Here is a 26,732-nt window from a genome sequence, read left to right as displayed (position 1 = left end):
AGCAGGAATTTTGGAGCAGTCTGCAGCTCTTGGTCTCACACTACACGACACAGAAATCAAGTTCCTGCTGTCGCCCACAGAACAGGGGCTGCAACAGAACCTGGCACTGCTAGAGCAGTACTGTCAGACCTGGGCACTGCCAGCCCATCTGGACCCAGAACAGGGGCTGCAGCAGAACCTGGCACTGCTGGAGCAGTACTGTCAGACCTGGGTGTTGACAGTCAATCTGGACAAGACGAGAGTTATGGTTTTCCAGAAGAAAGCCTATGTGTTGTACAGTATGTAAATACCTGATGATGTTTGCAATATAAATGTCTTTAATTGTGTTAATTGTATCTGCTTCAGGAACACTATAATTCATAAGTCATGTCACTAAAGCTAATTGAATTTGAATTTGAGTCGGTATGTATTTGTCTCATAGAGTCTTGTTCCACACTCCTATAGCCTTTGTGTAAAGAAGTGACTCTTTTTCTCAGTTTTAAATGCCATGTAGGTTCAACCAGTGTCCTTGTTTCACTGTTGAGCTTGAGTCCACTAGCCTGACTTTGTTGGTGTCTTAGGTTTTTGAATACTTGTGTCAGTTTGATCTTTTATCCTTTATTTTCATGACTAAAGAGATTCAGATCCTTCAGTGTGTCGCTGTAGTACAGTTCTTTGAGCCCAGGAATGTATCTGGTTACTAGTTGTAGCCAATACTTTAATACTCAATTTATTACTTCTCTCTCTCCCTCCTCTCTCCTCTCTCTCAGGGGAAGAGATATAAGCCCAGCTTGGAGACAGCAGGGACCCCAGACTCCACTCGTGGCCGTGGGGAGAAGAAAGCCATCAAGTAGGTGCTGTAGAGGGGGATGGGGTGTGGGTGCCCCAAAACATACAGGCAAATGAGAGAGACCCCCCACCAAGTCTGGGGACACTTGACCTCATTAACGTGAGATCGCACCTCCAGCTTATCACAACTGCTCCACACTTCACAGAGCAAACAAGAATGGCACCCCGAAGTCTTTTCATTAGAGCATAGGTGATAGGAGAATAGTGCGCCCCAATATCTCCATCAGAAGATCAGTAGTGACTGCACTGGCCAAGGACCTGTCCTTCCTGTCCAGCCTGCAGGCCAGTGGCCAGTCAGCACCAGAGTCAGAGCCTCACTCTGAACGGCACCAGTAAGCTGATACAAACCAGCAGTGATGGTACACAACAGCACACCAGCAGGGTGTCATTATACACCCACAGTGTGTCATTATGAATCAGTAGTGTGCCTCTATGACCAGCAGGGTGTCATTATAAACTAGTAGGGTGTCATTATAAACCAGCAGGTTGTCATTATGACCAGCAGTGTGTCATTATACACCAGCAGTGTGTCATTATACACCAGCAGTGTGTCATTATGAATGAGTAGTGTGTCATTATGAATGAGTAGTGTGTCATTATGAACCAGCAGTGTGTCATTATACACCTGCAGTGTGTCATTATACACCAGCAGTGTGTCATTATAAACCTGCAGTGTGTCATTTTGAATGAGTAGTGTGTCATTATGAATCAGTAGTGTGTCATTATACACCAGCAGTGTGTCATTATGAATCAGTAGTGTGTCATTATGAACTAGCAGGGTGTCATTATACACCAGCAGTGTGTCATTATGAATCAGTAGTGTGTCATTATGAATCAGTAGTGTGTCATTATACACCAGCAGGGTGTCATTATGAACCAGCAGGGTGTCATTTTGAATGAGTAGTGTGTCATTATGAATCAGTAGTGTGTCATTATACACCAGCAGGTTGTCATTATGAACCAGCAGGGTGTCATTATATACCAGCAGGTTGTCATTATGAACCAGCAGGGTGTCATTATAAACCTGCAGTGTGTCATTTTGAATGAGTAGTGTGTCATTATGAATCAGCAGTGTGTCATTATACACCAGCAGTGTGTCATTATGAACCAGCAGGGTGTCATTATACACCAGCAGGTTGTCATTATGAACCAGCAGTGTGTCATTATAAACCTGCAGTGTGTCATTATGAACCAGCAGTGTGCCATTATAAACCTGCAGTGTGTCATTATGAATCAGTAGTGTGTCATTATACACCACCAGTGTGTCATTATGAATCTGTAGTGTGTCATTATACACCACCAGTGTGTCATTATGAATCAGTAGTGTGTCATTATACACCAGCAGGGTGTCATTATAAACCAGCAGGGTGTCATTATACACCAGCAGGGTGTCATTATAAACCACCAGTGTGCCATTATGACCAGCAGGGTGTCATTATGAACCAGCAGGGTGTCATTATGAACCAGCAGGGTGCCATTATGACCAGCAGGGTGTCATTATGAACCAGCAGGGTGCCTCTCTGGCCTCTCTGGGCTGCAGCAGGGACCCTGTGATGTCGCACAAGCTGCAGCTCAGACCCCACCCCGGGGTGATGAAGTAACCAGGGCAGAGTGCCAGGTGTGCTGTCGGCATGGTCCCGGTTCTGGTTCTGGTTTCTTGTGTCGTGGATGGATGTCCTGTGGGCTCTCTCGTCCTCTCCCTCTCTCCCTCTCTCCCTCCCTCCCTCTCTAATCTGTTCATTCTCCTTCCCTCCCAAACACAGCGCCGCGTCTGGCCCGCTCCGGCCTGCCTCAGCCCAGGATTCTGCTGGACCTCCGGTTCACTGCCCTGTCCTTCCTCTCTCCCCCTCTCTCTCTCTCTCTGTCTCTCTCTCTCTCGCTCCTGGTCGTCACGGTGTTTCTGTGCTGCCGCCCGGTGCTCTCCTGGTGTTTACATGTTGTTCAACTGCTTTTCCTCCTCTGGTGTGGTCGTTTCCTGTCTGCTGTGATGTCACTCCATCCTTTCTCCTTCCTCAACAGGCGCTGCTGTGATCTGCTCTGTGTGTGTGTCTGGGATTTACTCTTCTGTTCTTCAGAAACTACCCCACCCCTGCACGCCCCCTCAGCTGGGGTCTAATTGTTTTTTACCCCCAGCACAAGATAGAGACACACAGCTCTGCTACAAGGGGGTGGGATTCTTCCCCCTCCTCAGTCTGTCTCTGCTGCTTCTTTCTCTCTCTGGTCCCTGTTGTGAGAATGGGGGTCACCACCCCACCTGACTGGGAGGGGCTTCTTCATTCACCCCGCCCCTGCCTCGACACAGCCACCCCCTCTTCTGGTACAAGCCCCTCCCCCAGTTCAAGCCCCTCCCATCCGCCACAGGACCATCCCATACTTTGCAGACCTGCCACTCCCCCAGCCCAGAGACTCCGCTCCGTTATTGGGCCAAGAGAGCTGCTGCCCCTCATTAGACAACCCCGCCCCCTTCCCTTCCACGCCCACCCCCTAAAGCCACACCCCTTTCTGTATAACCTCCGTGGCCGACCCCCCCCGGCTGGCTGAAGCCCCTCCCTGCGCGGGGCCGGCCCCGCCCCCGGGCCGCTGTGATTGGTGTGTTGCTCTGACGTGTCTCTCTCTCTGGCGCAGTGATCTAGACAGAGACTTTTGGAATAACAATGACAGCACAGTGCAGCAGAAATGGAGCTCCTACCCCCCCAAGGAGTTTGTTCTTAACATGTCTCCCTATGCCCCATACGGAGATCCGCGCCTCACGCTCAAGTGAGTCTGGGTGGTGTGCTGGTAAGAGACGTCTCGCTGCGCAGGGCTGTACCGAAGGGGGGGCACCGCGCTGTCCCTCACCCCCAGACCCCTGCGCCCCCGAATCACTGAGGAGCGCGGTGTGGCGCACAGGCTGGCCTGCCATACAGACACCGAGCCCCACACGGACACACAGCTTCTGAGGGAGCCACAGGACACAGCCGGGACAGGGAGGGACAGCCGTGTGTCCACTCTGCACAGTGAAGGACAGCTGTGTGTCCACTCTGCATAGTGAGGGACAGCTGCGTGTCCACTCTGCACAGTGAGGGCCAGCAGTGTGTCCAGTCAGTCCAGTGAGGGCCAGCAGTGTGTCCAGTCAGTACACTGAGAGACAGCAGTGTGCCCGGTCAGTCCAGTGAGGACCAGCAGTGTGTCCAGTCAGGACAGTGAGGGCCAGTAGTGTGTCCAGTCAGTATACTGAGAGACAGCAGTGTGTCCAGTCAGTCCAGTGAGAGACAGCAGTGTGTCCAGTCAGTCCAGTGAGGGCCAGCAGTGTGTCCAGTCAGTATACTGAGAGACAGCAGTGTGTCCAGTCAGTCCAGTGAGGGCCAGCAGTGTGTCCAGTCAGTCCAGTGAGGACCAGCAGAGTTCAGGCTGCAGATTTTCAGACAAGTGCATCAACTGAAACCAAAACACTCACATAAACACAGATACACAAGCAGATGTGTCCAGTCAGTACAGTAGTTCAGGACAGTGAGGGCCAGCAGTGTGTCCAGTCAGTATACTGAGAGACAGCAGTGTGTCCAATAGGACAGTAGTTCAGTCCTGTGAGAGACAGCAGTGTGTCCAGTCAGTCCAGTGAGGGCCAGCAGTGTGTCCAGTCAGGACAGTGAGGGCCAGCAGTGTGTCCAGTCAGTACACTGAGAGACAGCAGTGTGTCCAGTCAGTACACTGAGAGACAGCAGTGTGTCCAGTCAGTATACTGAGAGACAGCAGTGTGTCCAGTCAGGACAGTGAGGGCCAGCAGTGTGTCCAGTCAGTACACTGAGAGACAGCAGTGTGTCCAGTCAGTCCAGTGAGGACCAGCAGTGTGTCCAGTCAGTCCAGTGAGGACCAGCAGTGTGTCCAGTCAGTACACTGAGAGACAGCAGTGTGTCCAGTCAGTCCAGTGAGAACCAGCAGTGTGTCCAGTCAGTACACTGAGAGACAGCAGTGTGTCCAGTCAGTCCAGTGAGGACCAGCAGTGTGTCCAGTCAGTCCAGTGGGGACCAGCAGTGTGTCCAGTCAGTCCAGTGAGGGCCAGCAGTGTGTCCAGTCAGTACACTGAGAGACAGCAGTGTGTCCAGTCATTCCAGTGAGGACCAGCAGTGTGTCCAGTCAGTACACTGAGAGACAGCAGTGTGTCCAGTCAGTCCAGTGGGGACCAGCAGTGTGTCCAGTCAGTCCAGTGAGGACCAGCAGTGTGTCCAGTCAGTACTGAGAGACAGCAGTGTGTCCAGTCAGTCCAGTGAGGGCCAGCAGCTCCAGCACTACTCTCTGTCTGGCAGGTGCTGTGCTGAAGCAGATGCGCTGTAGACAGTGTCCATCTGTGTCCGAGCTGCTGCTGACACTGTGTGACCCCAGTTCCTTCACACCAGAAGAGTACAGCTGACACAACACCCTCACCCGGGCCTGTATACCAGGACACAGCCTCTGTGACCCAACACCCCCAAACACCCCCAAGCACCCCCACTTTGCCCCATCTTCCCTACAGCCCTGCCTAGCTCTCACTGTCCCCACAACCCCACTTTCTCACTGACCCCATCCCCCCCCGAACTCTGACCTTTCCCCTCCAGCCCATGGGGTGCAAAACCATGGAGACGGACAACCCTCGTTAACCCTCCTCCCCCCACACCCCCCTCCCCTTCCCCGGCACGCACACCACCCCCGCACGACCCTGCATCACCGACACTAAACTAACCAGTCACCCCTCAATTAACTCCCTCGTTAAGCAATTAGCGCCCGCTCGCCCCCCCTCAGTGCGCCACAGAGGGTTGCCCGTTGTGAGTGGGCGAGGGGTCTGCTGTGTGGCACTGTGTCGGTCTCGCTGAGCTCCGCTTCACTCTCGGTCTGGCAGTGCTCCAGCCTGAAAATGACGCCTCTCCTGTTTGATTTCTCTCTGTTGCTGTTCTTGCTGTTGTTGTCCCCATTGTTGTGAAAATGTCGTGGTTCTGGTGTAACGCTGTGGGTGGAGGAGTAGATTGCACACGCCAGGCAGCAGGCAGGAAACCGGCAGAGCACACTCCCTCTGTACAGCAGTCTGATCTGCTCCAGGTGTGACAGTGCAGCCAGTCAGACTCCCAGTGCACAGCAGTCTGATCCACTCCAGGTGTGACAGTGCAGTCAGTCAGACTCCCAGTGCACAGCAGTCTGATCCACTTCAGGTGTGACAGTGCAGTCAGTCAGACTCCCTCTGTACAGCAGTCTGATCCGCTCCAGGTGTGACAGTGCAGTCAGTCAGACTCCCTCTGTACAGCAGTCTGATCCGCTCCAGGTGTGACAGTGCAGCCAGTCAGACTCCCAGTGCACAGCAGTCTGATCCGCTCCAGGTGTGACAGTGCTGTCAGTCAGACTCCCAGTGCGCAGCAGTCTGATTCACTCCAGGTGTGACAGTGCAGTCAGTCAGACTCCCTCTGTACAGCAGTCTGATCTGCTCCAGGTGTGACAGTGCAGTCAGTCAGACTCCCAGTGCACAGCAGTCTGATCCACTTCAGGTGTGACAGTGCAGTCAGTCAGACTCCCAGTGCGCAGCAGTCTGATCCACTTCAGGTGTGACAGTGCAGTCAGTCAGACTCCCAGTGCGCAGCAGTCTGATCCACTCCAGGAGTGACAGTGCTGTCAGTCAGACTCCCAGTGCACAGCAGTCTGATCCACTTCAGGTGTGACAGTGCAGTCAGTCAGACTCCCAGTGCGCAGCAGTCTGATCCGCTCCAGGTGTGACAGTGCAGTCAGTCAGACTCCCAGTGCACAGCAGTCTGATCCACTTCAGGTGTGACAGTGCAGTCAGTCAGACTCCCTCTGTACAGCAGTCTGATCCGCTCCAGGTGTGACAGTGCAGTCAGTCAGACTCCCTCTGTACAGCAGTCTGATCCGCTCCAGGTGTGACAGTGCAGCCAGTCAGACTCCCAGTGCACAGCAGTCTGATCTACTCCAGGTGTGACTGTGCTGTCAGACTCCCAGTGCGCAGCAGTCTGATCCACTCCAGGTGTGACAGTTCAGTGAGACTCCCAGTGTGAAGCAGTCTGATCCACTCCAGGTGTGACAGTGCAGTCAGACTCCCAGTGGACAGCAGTCATATCCGCTCCAGGTGTGACAGTGCTGTCAGTTAGACTCCCAGTGCTCAGCAGTCTGATCTGCTCCAGGTGTGACAGTGCAGTCACACTCCCAATGCACAGGCATCTCTCCACACTTTTCTGATGAAACTCAGAAAGGATGTTGAGTATCAGTGGGTGAACTTTCTCAATACCACCTTTAGTACAATGGTGGCTTGGTAGTTAGCACTGCTGCCTGATAGATAGACATTCTAGCCTGCATCACCCTCAGTGTGGAGTCTGTGTGCTATCCTCGGGGCCACCTGGCTGTTTGGGTGATGTAGTGTTTCTAAATTTTGTGTTTGGATATGAATTTTTTTTGGAAGCCAACATGATCTCAACATGACCACAACACAAGACCAACACAACAACTACACAACCTCAACATGACCAGCACAAGACTGGCTTAACAACTACACAACGTCAACAAGACCAACACAACCTCAACATGACCAACACAAGACTGGCTTAACAACTACACAACGTCAACAAGACCAACACAACACTACACAACCCCAACATGAAAAACACAAGACCAGCACACCATCTACACAACCTCAACAAGACCAACACAATCTCTACACAACCTCAACATGACCAAAACAAGACCAGCACACCCACTACACAACCTCAACAAGACCAACACAATCTCTACACAACCCCAACATGACCAAAACAAGACCAGCACAACTACACAACCTCATCATAACCAACACAAGACTAACACAACTTCACCTAGACAACAACACAAGACCAAAACAACCTCAAGATAACCAGCACAACAACTACACAACCTCAACATAACCACAGCACAACCAACACGACCAACATACCAGCTGCACAACCTCAACAAGACCACAACACAAGACCAGCACACAGGCCGGCTGCTGACTCTCACCCCCAGCGTTACAGCTATACAGCGACACGGTTCCTCTTCCTGCTGCTGTTCGGAGCATCATGGGAATGCCTCTGGTCGGCTTGTTCTCCCAGCATGCTCTGCCCCCGTGCTGTGCTGTCTGTGCTCTGACTGTCCGACTCTGGAAACTGCTGACCTCCTTCTCTCTCTCTCTCGCTGCCCCCCGCCCCCCTCCCTCTCTCCCCCTCTCAGTGGGTCGGTGCCGGGGGGGCAGCGGGGGGCGCTGGGGGGGGACGGGGAGGGGGGGCCGCGGCGCAGCGACAGCTCGAAGAGTGTGACGTCAGGTGGAGGGAAGATGGGGAGATGGCAGACTGTGCAGAGCCACCTGCACTCCGGCACCCTGAGGCCCAGCAAGTGAGTGACACACAGAGTGAGGGGGTCTGTGTCAGTGTGTCAGTAACGCACGGGGTGTGTGTGTCAGTGGGGTGTGTGTCAGTGTGTCAGTAACACACGGGGTGTGTGTGTCAGTGTGTTGTGTGTCAGTGTGTCAGTAACACACATAGTGAGAGGGGGGTCTGTGTCAGTGTGTCAGTAACGCACGGGGTGTGTGTGTCAGTGTCTCAGTAACACACGGGGTGTGTGTGTCAGTGTGTTGTGTGTCAGTGTGTCAGTAACACACATAGTGAGAGGGGGGTCTGTGTCAGTGTGTCAGTAACGCACGGGGTGTGTGTGTCAGTGTGTCAGTGTGTCAGTAACACACGAGGTGTGTGTGTCAGTGTGTTGTGTGTCAGTGTGTCAGTAACACACGAGGTGTGTGTGTCAGTGTGTTGTGTGTCAGTGTGTCAGTAACACACATAGTGAGAGGGGGGTCTGTGTCAGTGTGTCAGTCTGTCAGTAACACACGGGGTGTGTGTCAGTGTGTTGTGTGTCAGTGTGTCAGTAACACATGGTGTGAGTGTGTCAGTGTGTCAGTGTGTTGTGTGTCAGTGTGTCAGTAACACATGGTGTGAGTGTGTCAGTGTGTTGTGTGTCAGTGTGTCAGTAACACATGGTGTGAGTGTGTCAGTGTGTTGTGTGTCAGTGTGTCAGTAACACAGGAGGTGTGTGTCAGTGTGTTCCTTGTCAGTGTGTCAGTAACACACAAGATGTGTATGTCAGTGTGTTGTGTGTCAGTGTGTCAGTAACACACAAGATGTGTATATCAGTGTGTTGTGTGTCAGTGTGTCAGTAACACATGAGGTGTGCATGTCAGTGTGTTGTGTGTCAGTGTGTCAGTAACACACGAGGTGTGTGTGTCAGTGTGTCAGTAACACATGAGGTGTGTGTGTCAGTGTGTTGTGTGTCAGTGTGTCAGTAACACACGAGATGTGTGTGTCAGTGTGTTGTGTCAGTGTGTCAGTAACACACGAGGTGTGTGTGTCAGTGTGTTGCGTGTCAGTGTGTAACACACAAGGTGTGTGTCTGTGTTGTGTGTCAGTGTGTCAGTAACACACGAGATGTGTGTGTCAGTGTGTTGTGTCAGTGTGTCAATAACACACGAGGTGTGTGTGTCAGTGTGTTGCATCTCAGTGTGTTTGTAACACACGAGGTGTGTGTGTCAGTGTGTTCTGTGTCAATGTGTCAGTAACACGTGGTGAGTGTGTCAGTAACACACAAGGTGTGTGTGTTGTAAGTCAGTAACACACGAGGTGTGTGTGTCTGTGTTGTGAGTCAGTAACACATGAGGTCTGTGTGTCTGTGTTTCTGTAACACATGAGGTGTGTGTCAGTGTGTTGTGTGTCATTGTGTCAATAACACACAAGGTGTGTGTATCTGTGTGTCAGTGTGTCAGTAACACACAATGTGTGTCAATGTGTCAATAACACACAAGGCGTGTGTGTCAGTGTGTTGTGTGTCAGTAACACACGAGGTGTGCGTCAGTGTGCTGTTTGTCAGTGGTCAGTAACACACGAGTTGTGTGTGTCAGTGTGTTGTGTGTCAGTGTGTCAGTAACATGTGAGGTGTGTGTGTCAGTGTGTTGTGTGTCAGTGTCTCAGTAACACACGGGGTGTGTGTGTCAGTGTGTTGTGTGTCAGTGTGTCAGTAACACACATAGTGAGAGGGGGGTCTGTGTCAGTGTGTCAGTAACGCACGGGGTGTGTGTGTCAGTGTGTTGTGTGTCAGTGTGTCAGTAACACACGAGGTGTGTGTGTCAGTGTGTTGTGTGTCAGTGTGTCAGTAACACACGAGGTGTGTGTGTCAGTGTGTTGTGTGTCAGTGTGTCAGTAACACACATAGTGAGAGGGGGGTCTGTGTCAGTGTGTCAGTCTGTCAGTAACACACGGGGTGTGTGTCAGTGTGTTGTGTGTCAGTGTGTCAGTAACACATGGTGTGAGTGTGTCAGTGTGTCAGTGTGTTGTGTGTCAGTGTGTCAGTAACACATGGTGTGAGTGTGTCAGTGTGTTGTGTGTCAGTGTGTCAGTAACACATGGTGTGAGTGTGTCAGTGTGTTGTGTGTCAGTGTGTCAGTAACACAGGAGGTGTGTGTCAGTGTGTTCCTTGTCAGTGTGTCAGTAACACACAAGATGTGTATGTCAGTGTGTTGTGTGTCAGTGTGTCAGTAACACACAAGATGTGTATATCAGTGTGTTGTGTGTCAGTGTGTCAGTAACACATGAGGTGTGCATGTCAGTGTGTTGTGTGTCAGTGTGTCAGTAACACACGAGGTGTGTGTGTCAGTGTGTCAGTAACACATGAGGTGTGTGTGTCAGTGTGTTGTGTGTCAGTGTGTCAGTAACACACGAGATGTGTGTGTCAGTGTGTTGTGTCAGTGTGTCAGTAACACACGAGGTGTGTGTGTCAGTGTGTTGCGTGTCAGTGTGTAACACACAAGGTGTGTGTCTGTGTTGTGTGTCAGTGTGTCAGTAACACACGAGATGTGTGTGTCAGTGTGTTGTGTCAGTGTGTCAATAACACACGAGGTGTGTGTGTCAGTGTGTTGCATCTCAGTGTGTTTGTAACACACGAGGTGTGTGTGTCAGTGTGTTCTGTGTCAATGTGTCAGTAACACGTGGTGAGTGTGTCAGTAACACACAAGGTGTGTGTGTTGTAAGTCAGTAACACACGAGGTGTGTGTGTCTGTGTTGTGAGTCAGTAACACATGAGGTCTGTGTGTCTGTGTTTCTGTAACACATGAGGTGTGTGTCAGTGTGTTGTGTGTCATTGTGTCAATAACACACAAGGTGTGTGTATCTGTGTGTCAGTGTGTCAGTAACACACAATGTGTGTCAATGTGTCAATAACACACAAGGCGTGTGTGTCAGTGTGTTGTGTGTCAGTAACACACGAGGTGTGCGTCAGTGTGCTGTTTGTCAGTGGTCAGTAACACACGAGTTGTGTGTGTCAGTGTGTTGTGTGTCAGTGTGTCAGTAACATGTGAGGTGTGTGTGTCAGGATGCAGACACACTTCAGCGCCTCTCTCAGACCTGTGACAGAGCCACACTCTCAGACTGACATACTGCAGTGTTGCCACACTAATTGCATTACAGCGAGTCTGTAATTGAGCAGTAATTGTGCCGTTATTACGGGGTGATTAGTTAGTAATTAGGACAGAGTTAATGGAGCAGATTAATCAAGCGATTTTGCTCTCTCAGGACCTGTTTCTGCCCCTGTCCTTCCTCCTGTCCTCTCCCGGTCCCCCTGCTCTCCAGGGCTGGGTGTAATTTTAGATCTTCAGAGCAAGAGCAGAGTCTCCTTCCTCTCTCCTGCTCCTCCTCTTGCCAAATGAAACTGAAATATCTGTGATGTGAGGGAGCACCAGCCCTCCTTCCATCTCCATGGCAGTGCCAGTGGACAATGCCAGTGGACAATGCCAGTGGACAGTGCTAGTGGACAGAGCAGTGGACAGTGCCAGTGAGCAGTGCCAGTGGACGGTGCCAGTTGACAGTGCCAGTGGACAGTGCAGTGAGTAGTGTCAGTGGACAGTGCAGTGAGTAGTGTCAGTGGACGGTGCCAGTGAGCAGTGCCAGAGGACAGTGCTAGTGGACAGAGCAGTGGGCAGTGCCAGTGGACGGTGCCAGTGGACGGTGCCAGTTGACAGTGCAGTGGACAGTGCAGTGCACAGAGCAGTGGACAGTGCAGTGGACAAAGCAGTGAGCAGTAGTTGGCCGCTGCTCTACAGACGTACTGGTGTAGTTTCAGTGTGCGAGACAGGTAGAGGGAGACAGGGAGAGGAGGAGAGAGAGGGAGAGGAGGGGGGAGAGAGGGAGAGGAAGAGAGAGAGGGAGAGGAGTGGAGAGAGGAAGAGGAGGGGAGAGAGAGGGAGAGGAGTGGAGAGAGGGAGAGGAGTGGAGAGAGGGAGAGGAGTGGAGAGAGGGAGAGGAGAGAGGGAGAGGAGTGGAGAGAGGGAGAGGAGTGGAGAGAGGGAGGGGAGAGGGAGAGGAGTGGAGGGAGAGGAGTGGAGAGAGAGGGAGAGGAGTGGAGGGAGAGGGAGAGGAGTGGAGAGAGAGGGAGAGAGGGAGGGGAGAGAGGGAGAGGAGGGCGGAGAGAGGGAGAGGAGTGGAGAGAGGGAGAGGAGTGGAGAGAGAGGGAGAGGAGTGGAGAGGGAGGGAGAGGAGTGGAGAGAGGGAGGGGAGAGAGGGAGAGGAGTGGAGAGAGGGAGGGGAGAGAGGGAGAGGAGTGGAGAGAGAGGGAGAGGAGTGGAGAGAGAGGGAGAGGGACAGGAGTGGAGAGAGAGGGAGAGGAGTGGAGAGGGAGGGAGAGGAGTGGAGAGAGGGAGGGGAGAGAGGGAGAGGAGTGGAGAGAGGGAGGGGAGAGAGGGAGAGGAGTGGAGAGAGAGGGAGAGGAGTGGAGAGAGAGGGAGAGGGACAGGAGTGGAGAGAGAGGGAGAGGAGTGGAGAAAGGGAGAGGAGTGGAGAGAGAGGGAGTGGAGAGAGGGAGAGGAGTGGAGAGTGTAGTGTTGTATTGTCCAGAGCTGTGTAGAGTTGTGTACTATTGTGTAGAGCTGTGTAGAGTTGTGTAGTGTTGGAAAGAGCTGTGTATAGCTGTGCAGAGCAGTGTAGAATTTTGTAGAGATGGGTAGAGTTGTGCAGAGCTGTGTAGAGTTGTGTAGAGATGGGTAGAGTTGTGCAGAGCTGTGTAGAGTTGTGTAGAGCTGTACAGTGTTGTATTGTGCAGAGCTGTGTAGAGTTGTGTAATGTTGTGCAGAGGTGTGTAGTGTTGTGTACTGTTGTGCAGAGCTGTGTAGAGCTGTGCAGAGCTGTGTAGAGTTGTGTACAGCTGTGCAGAGCTGTGTACTGTTGTGTACTGTGGTGCAGAGCTGTGCAAAAGCTGTGAACTGTTGTGTACTGTTGTGCAGAGCTGTGCAGAACTGTGCAGAGATGTGAACTGTTGTGTACTGTTGTGCAGAGCTGTGTACTTTTGTCTAGAGTTGTGCTGGGCTGTATAGTGTTATATTGTGGAGAGCTGTGTAGAGTTGTGTAAAGTTGCGTAGAGCTGTGTACTTTTGTGTAGAGATTTGCAGAGCTGTATAGTTATGTATTGTGCAGAGCTGTGTCAAGTTGTGCAGAGCTGTGTAGTGTTGTATTGTGCAGAGCTATGTAGTGTTGTACTGTGCAGAGCTGTGTTGAGTTGTGCAGAGCTGTGTAGTGTTGTACTGTACAGAGCTGTGTAGTGTTGTACTGTGCAGAGCTATGTAGTGTTGTACTGTGCAGAGTTGTGCAGAGCTGTATAGTGTCGAGTTGTGCAGAGCTGTGTCGAGTTGTGCAGAGCTGTATAGTGTCGAGTTGTGCAGAGCTGTGTAGTGTTGTACTGTGCAGAGTTGTGCAGAGCTGTACAGAGCTGTGTAGTGTTGTACTGTGCAGAGCTGTGTAGTGTTGTATTGTGCAGAGCTGAGCAGAGTTGTGCAGAGCTGTGCAGAGCTGTGTAGTGTTGTACTGTGCAGAGCTGTGTAGTGTTGTACTGTGCAGAGCTGTGTAGTGTTGTGCAGAGCTGTGTAGTGTTGTGTAGTGTTGTGCAGTGTTGTGCAGAGCTGTGTAGTGTTGTGTAGTGTTGTGCAGTGTTGTGCAGAGCTGTGCCGGAGGCGGCGGCAGCGGGGGGGCTGGGGGAGGAGCCGGCTGCAGCCGGGCCCCGGGGGAGCGGAGCCGGTCTAGAGCCGGAGAGGAGGGGGGCCACACTCGCTCAGACACACAGCCGGCGCCAGCAGCACCGCGATGGGGCTCAGACACGTCCGCGACAGGGCGCACAGCGAGCCGGGCGCCCCCCTGCACCCCCAGGCGCGCGGGCAGCGCCGGCCGAGCACCCCGCGCCCCCTGCAGCAGCCTCCTGCCCGCCGGGGCTGCCTGCTGGGGCTGACTCTGCTCTCTCTCTCTCTCCTCCTCCTCCTCCTCCCCGCCTCGCCCCCCGCCCCGCCCCCCCTCCTCCTCTGCGCCCGCCGCCTCCCCCTGCCCCCCTCCCTCCCCTCCTTCCTGCTCTGCGCCCCCCTTCTCTCCCCCCCTCCCCGTCCTGCCTCCTCCTCCTCCCCCCCCCTGGCCAGTTTCGGGGACCCCTCCCTCTCCTCGGCCTCCACGCTGGACCACATCCCGTCGGCAGGGGCGCCCCCCGCTGGCTGCCCCCGGCCGCGCACGCTGGTGAGACAGCAGAGCCTGCAGCAGCCTCTCACGCAGCCCTCGTCCTCGGGGCTCAACGAGCTGCCCCCCACCTCCCAGAGCCTGGGCCAGCTGCACCCCCACCCCGGAGCCGGGCCGCGGGGGGCGCGGGGCGTGCGGGGCGCCGGGGGGGGGCCCGGGGGAGCCTCGCGGTACCGGGGCGCAGGGGGGGGGCGCTCGCGCTCGAACCCGGGCAGCTGGGACCACATGATGGGGCAGATCAGGAGCAGGGGTCTGGACGTCAAGTCGTTCCTGTGAGTTTCTGACTTTCTCTTCCGCTTGTGCTTGGGGCTGTGGGCTCGTCCTCGTCTCTCCTGTAGTACTGTCTCTGTCCTGTACCCCACCTGTCTCTGTCCTGTACCCCACCGGTCTCTGTCCTGTACCCCACCGGTCTCTGTCCTGTATCTCACCTGTCTCTGTCCTGTACCCCACCTGTCTCTGTCCTGTATCTCACCTGTCTCTGTCTTGTACCCCACCTGTCTCTGTCCTGTACCCCACCTGTCCCTGTCCTGTACCCCACCTGTCTCTCCTGTAGTACTGTCCCTGTCCTGTACCCCACCTGTCCCTGTCCTGTACCCCACCGGTCTCTGTCCTGTACCCCACCTGTCTCTGTCCTGTATCTCACCTGTCTCTGTCCTGTACCCCACCGGTCTCTGTCCTGTAACCCACCTGTCTCTCCTGTAGTACTGTCCCTGTCCTGTACCGCACCTGTCTCTGTCCTGTCGCCCACCTGTCTCTTCTGTAGTACTGTCCCTGTCCTGTACCGCACCTGTCTCTGTCCTGTCGCCCACCTGTCTCTTCTGTAGTACTGTCCCTGTCCTGTACCCCACCTGTCTCTGCCTGTATCTCACCTGTCTCTGTCCTGTACTCTTGCTCTCCTGTCTGTGTGGTACTGTCTCTATACTGTAACTCTCCTGTCTGTGTGTTACTGTCTCTATACTGTAACTCCTGTCTGTGTGGTACTGTCTCTATACTGTTGCTCTCCTGTCTGTGTGGTACTGTCTCTATACTGTAACTCCTGTCTGTGTGGTACTGTCTCTATACTGTAACTCTCCTGTCTGTGTGGTACTGTCTCTATACTGTAACTCTCCTGTCTGTGTGGTACTGTCTCTATACTGTAACTCTCCTGTCTGTGTGGTACTGTCTCTGTACTGTAGCTCTCCTGTCTGTGTGGTACTGTCTCTATACTGTAACTCTCCTGTCTGTGTGGTACTGTCTCTGTACTGTTGCTCTCCTGTCTGTGTGGTACTGTCTCTATACTGTAGCTCTCCTGTCTGTGTGTTACTGTCTCTGTACTGTAGCTCTCCTGTCTGTGTGGTACTGTCTCTATACTGTAGCTCTCCTGTCTGTGTGGTACTGTCTCTGTACTGTTGCTCTCCTGTCTGTGTGGTACTGTCTCTATACTGTAACTCTCCTGTCTGTGTGGTACTGTCTCTGTACTGTAACTCTCCTGTCTGTGTGGTACTGTCTCTGTACTGTAACTCTCCTGTCTGTGTGGTACTGTCTCTGTACTGTTGCTCTCCTGTCTGTGTGGTACTGTCTCTATACTGTAGCTCTCCTGTCTGTGTGGTACTGTCTCTGTACTGTAACTCTCCTGTCTGTGTGGTACTGTCTCTGTACTGTAACTCTCCTGTCTGTGTGGTACTGTCTCTGTACTGTTGCTCTCCTGTCTGTGTGGTACTGTCTCTATACTGTAGCTCTCCTGTCTGTGTGGTACTGTCTCTGTACTGTAACTCTCCTGTCTGTGTGGTACTGTCTCTATACTGTAGCTCTCCTGTCTGTGTGGTACTGTCTCTGTACTGTTGCTCTCCTGTCTGTGTGGTACTGTCTCTGTACTGTTGCTCTCCTGTCTGTGTGGTACTGTCTCTATACTGTAACTCTGCTGTCTGTGTGGTACTGTCTCTGTACTGTAGCTCTCCTGTCTGTGTGGTACTGTCTCTGTACTGTAGCTCTCCTGTCTGTGTGGTACTGTCTCTATACTGTAGCTCTCCTGTCTGTGTGGTACTGTCTCTGTACTGTTGCTCTCCTTACTGTGTGGTACTGTCTCTATACTGTTGCTCTCCTGTCTGTGTGGTACTGTCTCTGTACTGTAGCTCTCCTGTCTGTGTGGTACTGTCTCTATACTGTTGCTCTCCTGTCTGTGTGGTACTGTCTCTGTACTGTAGCTCTCCTGTCTGTGTGGTACTATCTCTATACTGTTGCTCTCCTGTCTGTGTGGTACTGTCTCTATACTGTAGCTCTCCTGTCTGTGTGGTACTGTCTCTATACTGTTGCTCTCCTGTCTGTGTGGTACTGTCTCTGTACTGTTGCTCTCCGGTCTGTGTGGTACTGTCTCTATACTGTTGCTCTCCTTACTGTGTGGTACTGTCTCTATACTGTAGCTCTCCTGTCTGTGTGTTACTGTCTCTATACTGTAACTCTCCTGTCTGTGTGGTACTGTCTCTATACTGTAGCTCTCCTGTCTGTGTGTTACTGTCTCTATACTGTAACTCTGCTGTCTGTGTGGTACTGTCTCTATACTGTAGCTCTCCTGTCTGTGTGGTACTGTCTCTATACTGTTGCTCTCCTGTCTGTGTGGTACTGTCTCTGTACTGTTGCTCTCCGGTCTGTGTGGTACTGTCTCTATACTGTTGCTCTCCTTACTGTGTGGTACTGTCTCTATACTGTAGCTCTCCTGTCTGTGTGTTACTGTCTCTATACTGTAACTCTCCTGTCTGTGTGGTACTGTCTCTATACTGTAGCTCTCCTGTCTGTGTGTTACTGTCTCTATACTGTAACTCTGCTGTCTGTGTGGTACTGTCTCTATACTGTAACTCTGCTGTCTGTGTGGTACTGTCTCTATACTGTAGCTCTCCTGTCTGTGTGTTACTGTCTCTATACTGTAGCTCTCCTGTCTGTGTGTTACTGTCTCTATACTGTAACTCTGCTGTCTGTGTGGTACTGTCTCTATACTGTTGCTCTCCTGTCTGTGTGGTACTGTCTCTGTACTGTTGCTCTCCTGTCTGTGTGTTACTGTCTCTATACTGTAACTCTCCTGTCTGTGTGTTACTGTCTCTATACTGTAGCTCTCCTGTCTGTGTGTTACTGTCTCTATACTGTAACTCTGCTGTCTGTGTGGTACTGTCTCTATACTGTAGCTCTCCTGTCTGTGTGGTACTGTCTCTATACTGTTGCTCTCCTGTCTCTGTAGTGTCTGTGTACTCGGTGTCTGTACTGTGTGATGGGAAATGATTTTGGAACGCGGTGCAGTCACTCTTCTCGCTCTCTGCCTCTGTTCCCCTCAGTCTTTTTTCTTTGCGCCTGTCTGCTGATGCTGAATTTAGTTTTGATGTGTGAGTGTGTCAGTGTGTGTCAGTGTGAGTGCTGTGTGTGTCAGTGTGAGTGCTGTGTGTGTCAGTGTGAAGTGCTGTGTGTGTCAGTGTGAGTGCTGTGTGTGTCAGTGTGAGTGCTGTGTGTGTCAGTGTGTGTCAGTGTGAAGTGCTGTGTGTGTCAGTGTGAGTGCTGTGTGTGTCAGTGTGTGTCAGTGTGAAGTGCTGTGTGTGTCAGTGTGAGTGCTGTGTGTCAGTGTGTGTCAGTGTGAAGTGCTGTGTGTGTCAGTGTGTGTCAGTGTGAGTGCTGTGTGTGTCAGTGTGAAGTTCTGTGTGTCAGTGTGTGTCAGTGTGAGTGCTGTGTGTGTCAGTGTGTGTCAGTGTGAGTGCTGTGTGTCAGTGTGAGTGCTGTGTGTGTCAGTGTGTGTCAGTGTGAGTGCTGTGTGTGTCAGTGTGAAGTGCTGTGTGTCAGTGTGAGTGCTGTGTGTGTCAGTGTGAGTGCTGTGTGTGTCAGTGTGTGTCAGTGTGAGTGCTGTGTGTGTCAGTGTGAAGTGCTGTGTGTCAGTGTGAGTGCTGTGTGTCAGTGTGCGTGCTGTGTGTGTCAGTGTGAGTGCTGTGTGAGTGTGTGTCAGTGTGAAGTGCTGTGTGTGTCAGTGTGAGTGCTGTGCGTGTCAGTGTGAGTGCTGTGTGTGTCAGTGTGCGTGCTGTGTGTGTCAGTGTGTCAGTGTGAGTGCTGTGTGTGTCAGTGTGAGTGCTGTGTGTGTCAGTATGAAGTGCTGTGTGTCAGTGTGAGTGCTGTGTGTGTCAGTGTATGTCAGTGTGTGTCAGTGTGTGTCAGTGTGAAGTGCTGTGTGTCAGTGTGTGTCAGTGTGTCTCAGTGTGAGTGCTGTGTGTGTCAGTGTGAAGTGCTGTGTGTCAGTGTGAGTGCTGTGTGTGTCAGTGTGTGTCAGTGTGAAGTGCTGTGTGTCAGTGTGTGTCAGTGTGTCTCAGTGTGAGTGCTGTGTGTGTCAGTGTGAGTGCTGTGTGTCAGTGTGAGTGCTGTGTGTGTCAGTGTGTGTCAGTGTGAGTGCTGTGTGTGTCAGTGTGTGTCAGTGTGAGTGCTGTGTGTCAGTGTGAGTGCTGTGTGTGTCAGTGTGTGTCAGTGTGAGTGCTGTGTGTCAGTGTGAGTGCTGTGTGTGTCAGTGTGTGTCAGTGTGAGTGCTGTGTGTGTCAGTGTGTGTCAGTGTGAGTGCTGTGTGTCAGTGTGAGTGCTGTGTGTGTCAGTGTGTGTCAGTGTGAGTGCTGTGTGTCAGTGTGAGTGCTGTGTGTGTCAGTGTGTGTCAGTGTGAGTGTGTCAGTGTGAGTGTGTCAGTGTGAAGTGCTGTGTGTGTCAGTGTGTGTCAGTGTGAAGTGCTGTGTGTGTCAGTGTGCGTGCTGTGTGTGTCAGTTTGAGTGCTATGTGTGTCAGTGTGTGTGTCAGTGTGAGTGCTGTGTGTCAGTGTGCGTGCTGTGTGTGTCAGTGTGAGTGCTGTGTGAGTGTGTGTCAGTGTGAAGTGCTGTGTGTGTCAGTGTGTGTCAGTGTGAGTGCTGTGTGTGTCAGTGTGTGTCAGTGTGAGTGCTGTGTGTCAGTGTGAGTGCTGTGTGTGTCAGTGTGTGTCAGTGTGAGTGCTGTGTGTCAGTGTGAGTGCTGTGTGTGTCAGTGTGTGTCAGTGTGAGTGCTGTGTGTGTCAGTGTGTGTCAGTGTGAAGTGCTGTGTGTGTCAGTGTGTGTCAGTGTGAAGTGCTGTGTGTGTCAGTGTGCGTGCTGTGTGTGTCAGTTTGAGTGCTATGTGTGTCAGTGTGTGTGTCAGTGTGAGTGCTGTGTGTCAGTGTGCGTGCTGTGTGTGTCAGTGTGAGTGCTGTGTGAGTGTGTGTCAGTGTGAAGTGCTGTGTGTGTCAGTGTGAGTGCTGTGCGTGTCAGTGTGAGTGCTGTGTGTGTCAGTGTGCGTGCTGTGTGTGTCAGTGTGTCAGTGTGAGTGCTGTGTGTGTCAGTGTGAGTGCTGTGTGTGTCAGTGTGTGTCAGTGTGAAGTGCTGTGTGTCAGTGTGAGTGCTGTGTGTGTCAGTGTGAGTGCTGTGTGTGTCAGTGTGAGTGCTGTGTGTCAGTGTGAAGTGCTGTGTGTCAGTGTGAGTGCTGTGTGTGTCAGTGTGTGTCAGTGTGAGTGCTGTGTTTCAGTGTGAGTGCTGTGTGTCAGTGTGTGTCAGTGTGAAGTGCTGTGTGTGTCAGTGTGTGTCAGTGTGAAGTGCTGTGTGTCAGTGTGAGTGCTGTGTGTGTCAGTGTGTGTCAGGTTGAAGTGCTGTGTGTGTCAGTGTGTGTCAGTGTGAAGTGCTGTGTGTGTCAGTGTGAGTGCTGTGTGTGTCAGTGTGCGTGCTGTGTGTGAGTGTGAGTGCTGTGTGTCAGTGTGAAGTGCTGTGTGTGTCAGTGTGTGTCAGTGTGAGTGCTGTGTGTGTCAGTGTGTGTCAGTGTGAAGTGCTGTGTGTGTCAGTGTGAGTGCTGTGTGTGTCAGTGTGTGTCAGTGTGAAGTGCTGTGTGTCAGTGTGAGTGCTGTGTGTGTCAGTGTGAGTGCTGTGTGTCAGTGTGAAGTGCTGTGTGTTTCAGTGTGAGTGCTGTGTGTGTCAGTGTGTGTCAGTGTGAAGTGCTGTGTGTGTCAGTGTGAAGTGCTGTGTGTGTCAGTGTGTGTCAGTGTGAGTGCGGTGTGTGTCAGTGTGAGTGCTGTGTGTGTCAGTGTGTGTCAGTGTGAGTGCTGTGTGTGTCAGTGTGTGTCAGTGTGAAGTGCTGTGTGTGTCAGTGTGAAGTGCTCTTTGAGGAGAAGGATGTTAAGCAGCACCCTCCTCTCCACACTGCATTGATTGTCTGTCCACAGCATCATTGATCTGAGGATAAATAGACAGACTGAGGGAGAGCAAAGGAGATAGAGATAAGAAACAGGATGGAGAGATCGCAAATTACAGCACAGAGAGAGGGGAGACCAGTGATGGAGGGATGAGAGAGAGGTGAGAGAATGAGAGAGTGATCAGTCCTGGATGAGAGAGTGATCAGTCCTGGATGAGAGAGTGATCAGTCCTGGATGAGAGAGTGGGAGAATGAGAGAGTGATCAGTCCTGGATGAGAGAGTGGGAGAATGAGAGAGTGATCAGTCCTGGATGAGAGAGTGATCAGTCCTGGATGAGAGAGTGAGAGAATGAGAGAGTGATCAGTCCTGGATGAGAGAGTGAGAGAATGAGAGAGTGATCAGTCTTGGATGAGAGAGTGGGAGAATGAGAGAGTGATCAGTCCTGGATGAGAGAGTGAGAGAATGAGAGAGTGATCAGTCCTGGATGAGAGAGTGATCAGTCCTGGATGAGAGAGTGGGAGAATGAGAGAGTGATCAGTCCTGGATGAGAGAGTGATCAGTCCTGGATGAGAGAGTGAGAGAATTAGAGAGTGATCAGTCCTGGATGAGAGAGTGGGAGAATGAGAGAGTGATCAGTCCTGGATGAGAGAGTGATCAGTCCTGGATGAGAGAGTGGGAGAATGAGAGAGTGATCAGTCCTGGATGAGAGAGTGATCAGTCCTGGATGAGAGAGTGAGAGAATGAGAGAGTGATCAGTCCTGGATGAGAGTGAGAGAATGAGAGAGTGATCAGTCCTGGATGAGAGAGTGAGAGAATGAGAGAGTGATCAGTCCTGGATGAGAGAGTGATCAGTCCTGGATGAGAGAGTGGGAGAATGAGAGAGTGATCAGTCCTGGATGAGAGAGTGATCAGTCTTGGATGAGAGAGTGGGAGAATGAGAGAGTGATCAGTCCTGGATGAGAGAGTGGGAGAATGAGAGAGTGATCAGTCCTGGATGAGAGAGTCATCAGTCCTGGATGAGAGAGTGAGAGAATGAGAGAGTGATCAGTCCTGGATGAGAGAGTGGGAGAATGAGAGAGTGATCAGTCCTGGATGAGAGAGTGGGAGAATGAGAGAGTGATCAGTCCTGGATGAGAGAGTGATCAGTCCTGGATGAGAGAGTGAGAGAATGAGAGAGTGATCAGTCCTGGATGAGAGAGTGGGAGAATGAGAGAGTGATCAGTCCTGGATGAGAGTGAGAGAATGAGAGAGTGATCAGTCCTGGATGAGAGAGTGGGAGAATGAGAGAGTGATCAGTCCTGGATGAGAGAGTGAGAGAATGAGAGAGTGATCAGTCCTGGATGAGAGAGTGAGAGAATGAGAGAGTGATCAGTCCTGGATGAGAGAGTGGGAGAATGAGAGAGTGATCAGTCCTGGATGAGAGAGTGATCAGTCCTGGATGAGAGAGTGGGAGAATGAGAGAGTGATCAGTCCTGGATGAGAGAGTGAGAGAATGAGAGAGTGATCAGTCCTGGATGAGAGAGTGGGAGAATGAGAGAGTGATCAGTCCTGGATGAGAGAGTGGGAGAATGAGAGAGTGATCAGTCCTGGATGAGAGAGTGGGAGAATGAGAGAGTGATCAGTCCTGGATGAGAGAGCTGACCCAGAAAGCTGGAAGAGCGATCACCTCGAGACAGAAATGTAATGAGACTCAAATAGAAACAATTAGTCCAGATCTCGTTAATGGAGCTTAATGAAATGTTAATGCTGAGAGGCAGCCGAGAGCCAGACAGGGGCTGAGATGACAGCTCTGCTTCATGGGGCTCCTGCTCTGCTCGGGCAATCCTCACCCTTTCTCCTGTCTTTCCCCCTCTCACCTCCTTTCTCTCTTCCTCTCCTCCCTGTCTCCCCCACTCCCTCTCCTCTGTCCTCTCCTCTCTCCTCTCTCCTCTCTCCTCTCTCTCAGTGAAGGGAGAATGGTGGTTCTCTCTCTGGTTCTGGGTCTCTCTGAGCAGGACGACTTCGCCAACATCCCTGACCTGCAGGGGGCGCCAACAAGCCACGACACCCCCCCTGAGAAGAGGTACCAGACTGGGTGAGGCAGAGAGAGAGACAGACAGGCTGAGTGGGGCAGAGAGAGAGAGACAGACAGACTGGGTGGGGCAGAGAGATAAAGGCTGGGTGAGGCAGAGAGAGAGACAGACTGGGTGGGGACAGAGAGAGAGAGAGACTCGGTGGGGCAGAGAGAGACAGACAGACTGGGCAGAGAGAGAGACAGACTGGGCAGGGCAGAGAGAGAGAGACAGACTGGGTGGGGCAGAGAGAGAGACAGACAGACTGGGTGGGGCAAAGAGAGAGACAGACAGACTGGGTGGGGCAGAGAGATAAAGGCTGGGTGAGGCAGAGAGAGAGACAGACTGGGTGGGGACAGAGAGAGAGAGAGACTCGGTGGGGCAGAGAGAGACAGACAGACTGGGCAGAGAGAGAGACAGACTGGGCAGGGCAGAGAGAGAGAGACAGACTGGGTGGGGCAGAGAGAGAGACAGACAGACTGGGTGGGGCAAAGAGAGAGACAGACAGACTGGGTGAGGCAGAGAGAGAGAAAGAGACAGACTGGGTGGGGCAGAGAGAGAGAGACAGGCTGGGTGGTGCAGAGAGAGAGAGAGAGAGAGACTGGGTGGGGCAGAGAGAGAGAGAAAGAGACAGACTGGGTGGGGCAGAGAGAGAGAGACAGACTGGGTAGGGCAGAGGCAAAAGGAGAGTTGTTGTTGTTCATGTGCGGCTGGGGTTTCATTCTTGTCCAGAGATCAGCCTGCATTGGCTGAAGGGGATTGGACGGTGTAGTTAGGAGCTGGCAATGCGATTGGACGGTTGAGTTAAGAGCTGGCGAAGGGATTGGACGGTTGAGTTAAGAGCTGGCGAAGGGATTGGACGGTTGAGTTAGGAGCTGGCGATGCGATTGGACGGTTGAGTTAGGAGCTGGCGATACGATTGGACAGTTTGTAATAATCCTGGAAAAACTGGGTGAAAATTTAACTCTGTCCAGAAAGGGTTCGAAGAGTAAGGCATGTCTTGTGAGGGGTTATGTTAGTTCTGCGGGGTTGTGTTGTGAGGGTTCGTGTTAATTCCTGCGGGTTGTGTTGTAAGGGGTTGTATTAGTTCTGCCGGGTTGTGTTAATTCTGCCAGGTTGTGTTGTAAGGGGTTCTGCTAATTCTGCGGGGTTGTGTTGTGAGGGGTTGTGTTAGTTCTGCTGGGTTGTGTTGTGAGGGGTTGTGTTAATTCCTGCGGGTTGTGTTGTTAGGGGTTGTGTTAGTTCTGCTGAGTTGTGTTGTGAGGGGCTGTGTTAGTTTTGCTGGGTTGTGTTGCGAGGAGTTGTGTTAATTCCTGTGGTTTGTGTTGTGAGGGGCTGTGTTAGTTCTGCCAGGTTGTGTCGTGTTGTGTCGTGTTGTGTCGTGTTGTGTTGTGTTGTGGAAGTGGGGGGGTCTGCAGGGACGGTCAGGGGAACTGGGGCCTCAGTAGTGCAGACAGGTCAGGGGTCACTGTAGAGTGTGGGGGTGTCCATGCTGTAGGGTTAGAGAGGGTCAGTGACACACTGCGTTTTGGGGTCGCTGTAGAGTCTGGGGGTGTCTGTGCTGTAGTGTTAGAGAGGGTCAGTGACACACTGCGTTTTGGGGTCGCTGTAGAGTCTGGGGGTGTCTGTGCTGTAGTGTTAGAGAGGGTCAGTGACACACTGCGTTTTGGGGTCGCTGTAGAGTCTGGGGGTGTCTGTGCTGTAGTGTTAGAGAGGGTCAGTGACACACTGCGTTTCGGGGTCACTGTAGAGTCTGGGGGTGTCTGTGCTGTAGGGTTAGAGAGGGTCAATGACACACTGCACTTCAGGGTCACTGTAGAGTCTAGGGGTGTCTGCGCTGTAGGCTTAGAGAGGGTCAGTGACACACTGTGTTTTGGGGTCACTGGAGAGTCTGGGGGTGTCCTTGCTGTAGGCTTAGGGAGGGTCAGTGACACAATGCGTTTTGGGGTCACTGGAGAGTCTGGGGGTGTCCTTGCTGTAGGCTTAGGGAGGGTCAGTGACACAATGCGTTTTGGGGTCACTGGAGAGTCTGGGGGTGTCCGTGCTGCAGGGGAGAGAGAGTCAGTAACACACTTCGTTTTGGGGTCACTGTAGAGTCTGAGGGCGTCTGTGCTGTAATAATAATAATAATAATTGCTTACACTTATATAGCGCTTTTCTGGACACTCCACTCAAAGCGCTTTACAGGTAACGGGGATCCCCTCCACCACCACCAATGTGCAGCCCCACCTGTATGATGCGACGGCAGCCATAGTGCGCCAGAACGCTCACCACACATCAGCGATCAGTGGGGAGGAGAGCAGAGTAATGAAGCCAATTCATAGAGGGGGATTATTAGGAGGCCATGATTGGTAAGGGCCAATGGGAAATTTGTCCAGGACGCCAGGGTTACACCCCTACTCTTTTCGAGAAGCGCCCTGGGATTTTTAATGACCACAGAGAGTCAGGACCTCTGTTTTATGTCTCATCCGAAGGACGGTGCCTGTTTACAGTATAGTGTCCCTGTCACTATACTGGGGCATTAGGACCCACATGGACCACAGGGTGAGCGCCCCCTGCTGGCCCCACTAACACCTCTCCCAGCAGCAGCCTTAGTTTTTCCCAGGAGGTCTCCCATCCAGGTACTGACCAGGCTGCTGAGCTCCAGTGGGCTGCCAGTTGTGAGTTGCAGGGTGATATGGCTGCTGGCGTTAGCTGTCGTGTTAGAGAGGGTCAGTGACACACTCGTTTTGGGGTCACTGTAGAGTGTGGGGGTGTCCATGCTGTAGGGTTAGAGAGGGTCAATGACACACTGCGTTTCGGGGTCACTGTAGAGTCTGGGGGTGTCTGTGCTGTAGGGTTAGAGAGGGTCAATGACACACTGCGTTTCGGGGTCACTGTAGAGTCTGGGGGTGTCTGTGCTGTAGGGTTAGAGAGGGTCAGTGACACAATGCGTTTCAGGGTCACTGTAGAGTCTGGGGGTGTCCGTGCTGTAGTGTTAGAGAGGGTTAGTGACACACTGCGTTTTGGGGTCACTGTAGAGTCTGGGGGTGTCCCACCACTGTCGGAGAGCTGGTGTTTAGGAGTCACTTCACACTTGGTGTGAGTGGTCTCTGCCCATGATCAGAGTGGGGGTCCTACCTCATCAGCATTCAACAGAGCCTGTCTGAGGACTTGGAGACCCCTGAGCCTGTTAGGGGGGTTCCAGCAGACTGCAGGTGCTGGGGTGTTGGGGTGTAGCGGGTACTGGGCTGCTCGGAGTGAGAGGTGTCTGTGGGGGGGTGTCTCTCTCGAGTTTCTCTCCAGCCCAGAAGTGGACCCTGGCTCGCCGGCAGCTCTGTGGTCAGGTAATGAGGATAGTATCACAGGTCAAGGTGAAACTGCGCCCCTGCCTCTTGCCTGCTGCCCTGCGCGTCTGTGTCTCTACGAGGCTCTCACCTGTACCTGTCATCTATCCTGTCTGCTCTGCGCTATCTCACCTGTACCTGTCATCTATCCTGTCTGCTCTGCGCTGTCTCACCTGTACTGTCATCTGTCCTGTCTGCTCTGTGTCTCAGCTGTACTGTCATCTGTCCTGTCTGCTCTGTGTCTCACCTGTACCTGTCATCTATCCTGTCTGCTCTGCGCTGTCTCACCTGTACTGTCATCTGTCCTGTCTGCTCTGTGTCTCAGCTGTACTGTCATCTGCCCTGTCTGCTCTGTGTCTCATCTGTCCTGTCATCTGTCCTGTCTGCTCTGCGCTGTCTCACCTGTACTGTCATCTGTCCTGTCTGCTCTGTGTCTCACCTGTACTGTCATCTGCCCTGTCTGCTCTGTGTCTCATCTGTCCTGTCATCTGTCCTGTCTGCTCTGTGCTGTCTCACCTGTACTGTCATCTGTCCTGTCTGCTCTGTGTCTCACCTGTACTGTCATCTGTCCTGTCTGCTCTGTGTCTCATCTGTCCTGTCTGCTCTGTGTCTCACCTGTACTCTCATCCATCCTATCTGCTCTGTGCCTCAGCTGTACTGTCATCTGTCCTGTCTGCTCTGTCTCAGGTGTACTGTCATCTGTCCTGTCTGCTCTGTGTCTCAGCTGTACTGTCATCTATCCTGTCTGTTCTGTGTCTCAGCTGTACTGTCATCTGTCCTGTCTGTTCTGTGTCTCAGCTGTACT

General features: G+C 52.5%; 2 protein-coding genes across 7 annotated transcripts in view; both read left to right on the top strand.

Moving 5' to 3' along the window:
• LOC138224421 (collagen alpha-2(I) chain-like) overlaps positions 1-25,698 on the top strand; it is a 69,236-nt gene extending 43,538 nt beyond the window's left edge. For 4 of the 6 annotated variants that reach the window (XM_069181644.1, XM_069181643.1, XM_069181645.1 and 1 more), the window contains 5 exons: positions 750-829; positions 3,454-3,585; positions 8,023-8,184; positions 14,282-14,647; positions 22,496-25,698. In XM_069181644.1, coding sequence (XP_069037745.1) covers positions 750-829; positions 3,454-3,585; positions 8,023-8,184; positions 14,282-14,647; positions 22,496-22,628 — 873 coding nt within the window. In that variant the 3' untranslated portion in view covers positions 22,629-25,698. The remainder of the gene's footprint in view (positions 1-749; positions 830-3,453; positions 3,586-8,022; positions 8,185-14,281; positions 14,648-22,495) is intronic. The other 2 variants (XM_069181647.1, XM_069181646.1) reach the window with 1 other exon arrangement.
• LOC138224458 (uncharacterized) overlaps positions 23,597-26,732 on the top strand; it is a 9,196-nt gene continuing 6,060 nt past the window's right edge. The window contains exons 1-3 of the mRNA XM_069181851.1: positions 23,597-23,603; positions 25,688-26,173; positions 26,227-26,727. Coding sequence (XP_069037952.1) covers positions 23,597-23,603; positions 25,688-26,173; positions 26,227-26,727 — 994 coding nt within the window. The remainder of the gene's footprint in view (positions 23,604-25,687; positions 26,174-26,226; positions 26,728-26,732) is intronic.

The sequence above is a fragment of the Lepisosteus oculatus genome, chromosome 21, assembly GCF_040954835.1.
Source record: "Lepisosteus oculatus isolate fLepOcu1 chromosome 21, fLepOcu1.hap2, whole genome shotgun sequence".
In the NCBI taxonomy this organism is placed as follows: domain Eukaryota; kingdom Metazoa; phylum Chordata; class Actinopteri; order Semionotiformes; family Lepisosteidae; genus Lepisosteus; species Lepisosteus oculatus.
This window is presented reverse-complemented; position numbering and strand designations above follow the sequence as displayed.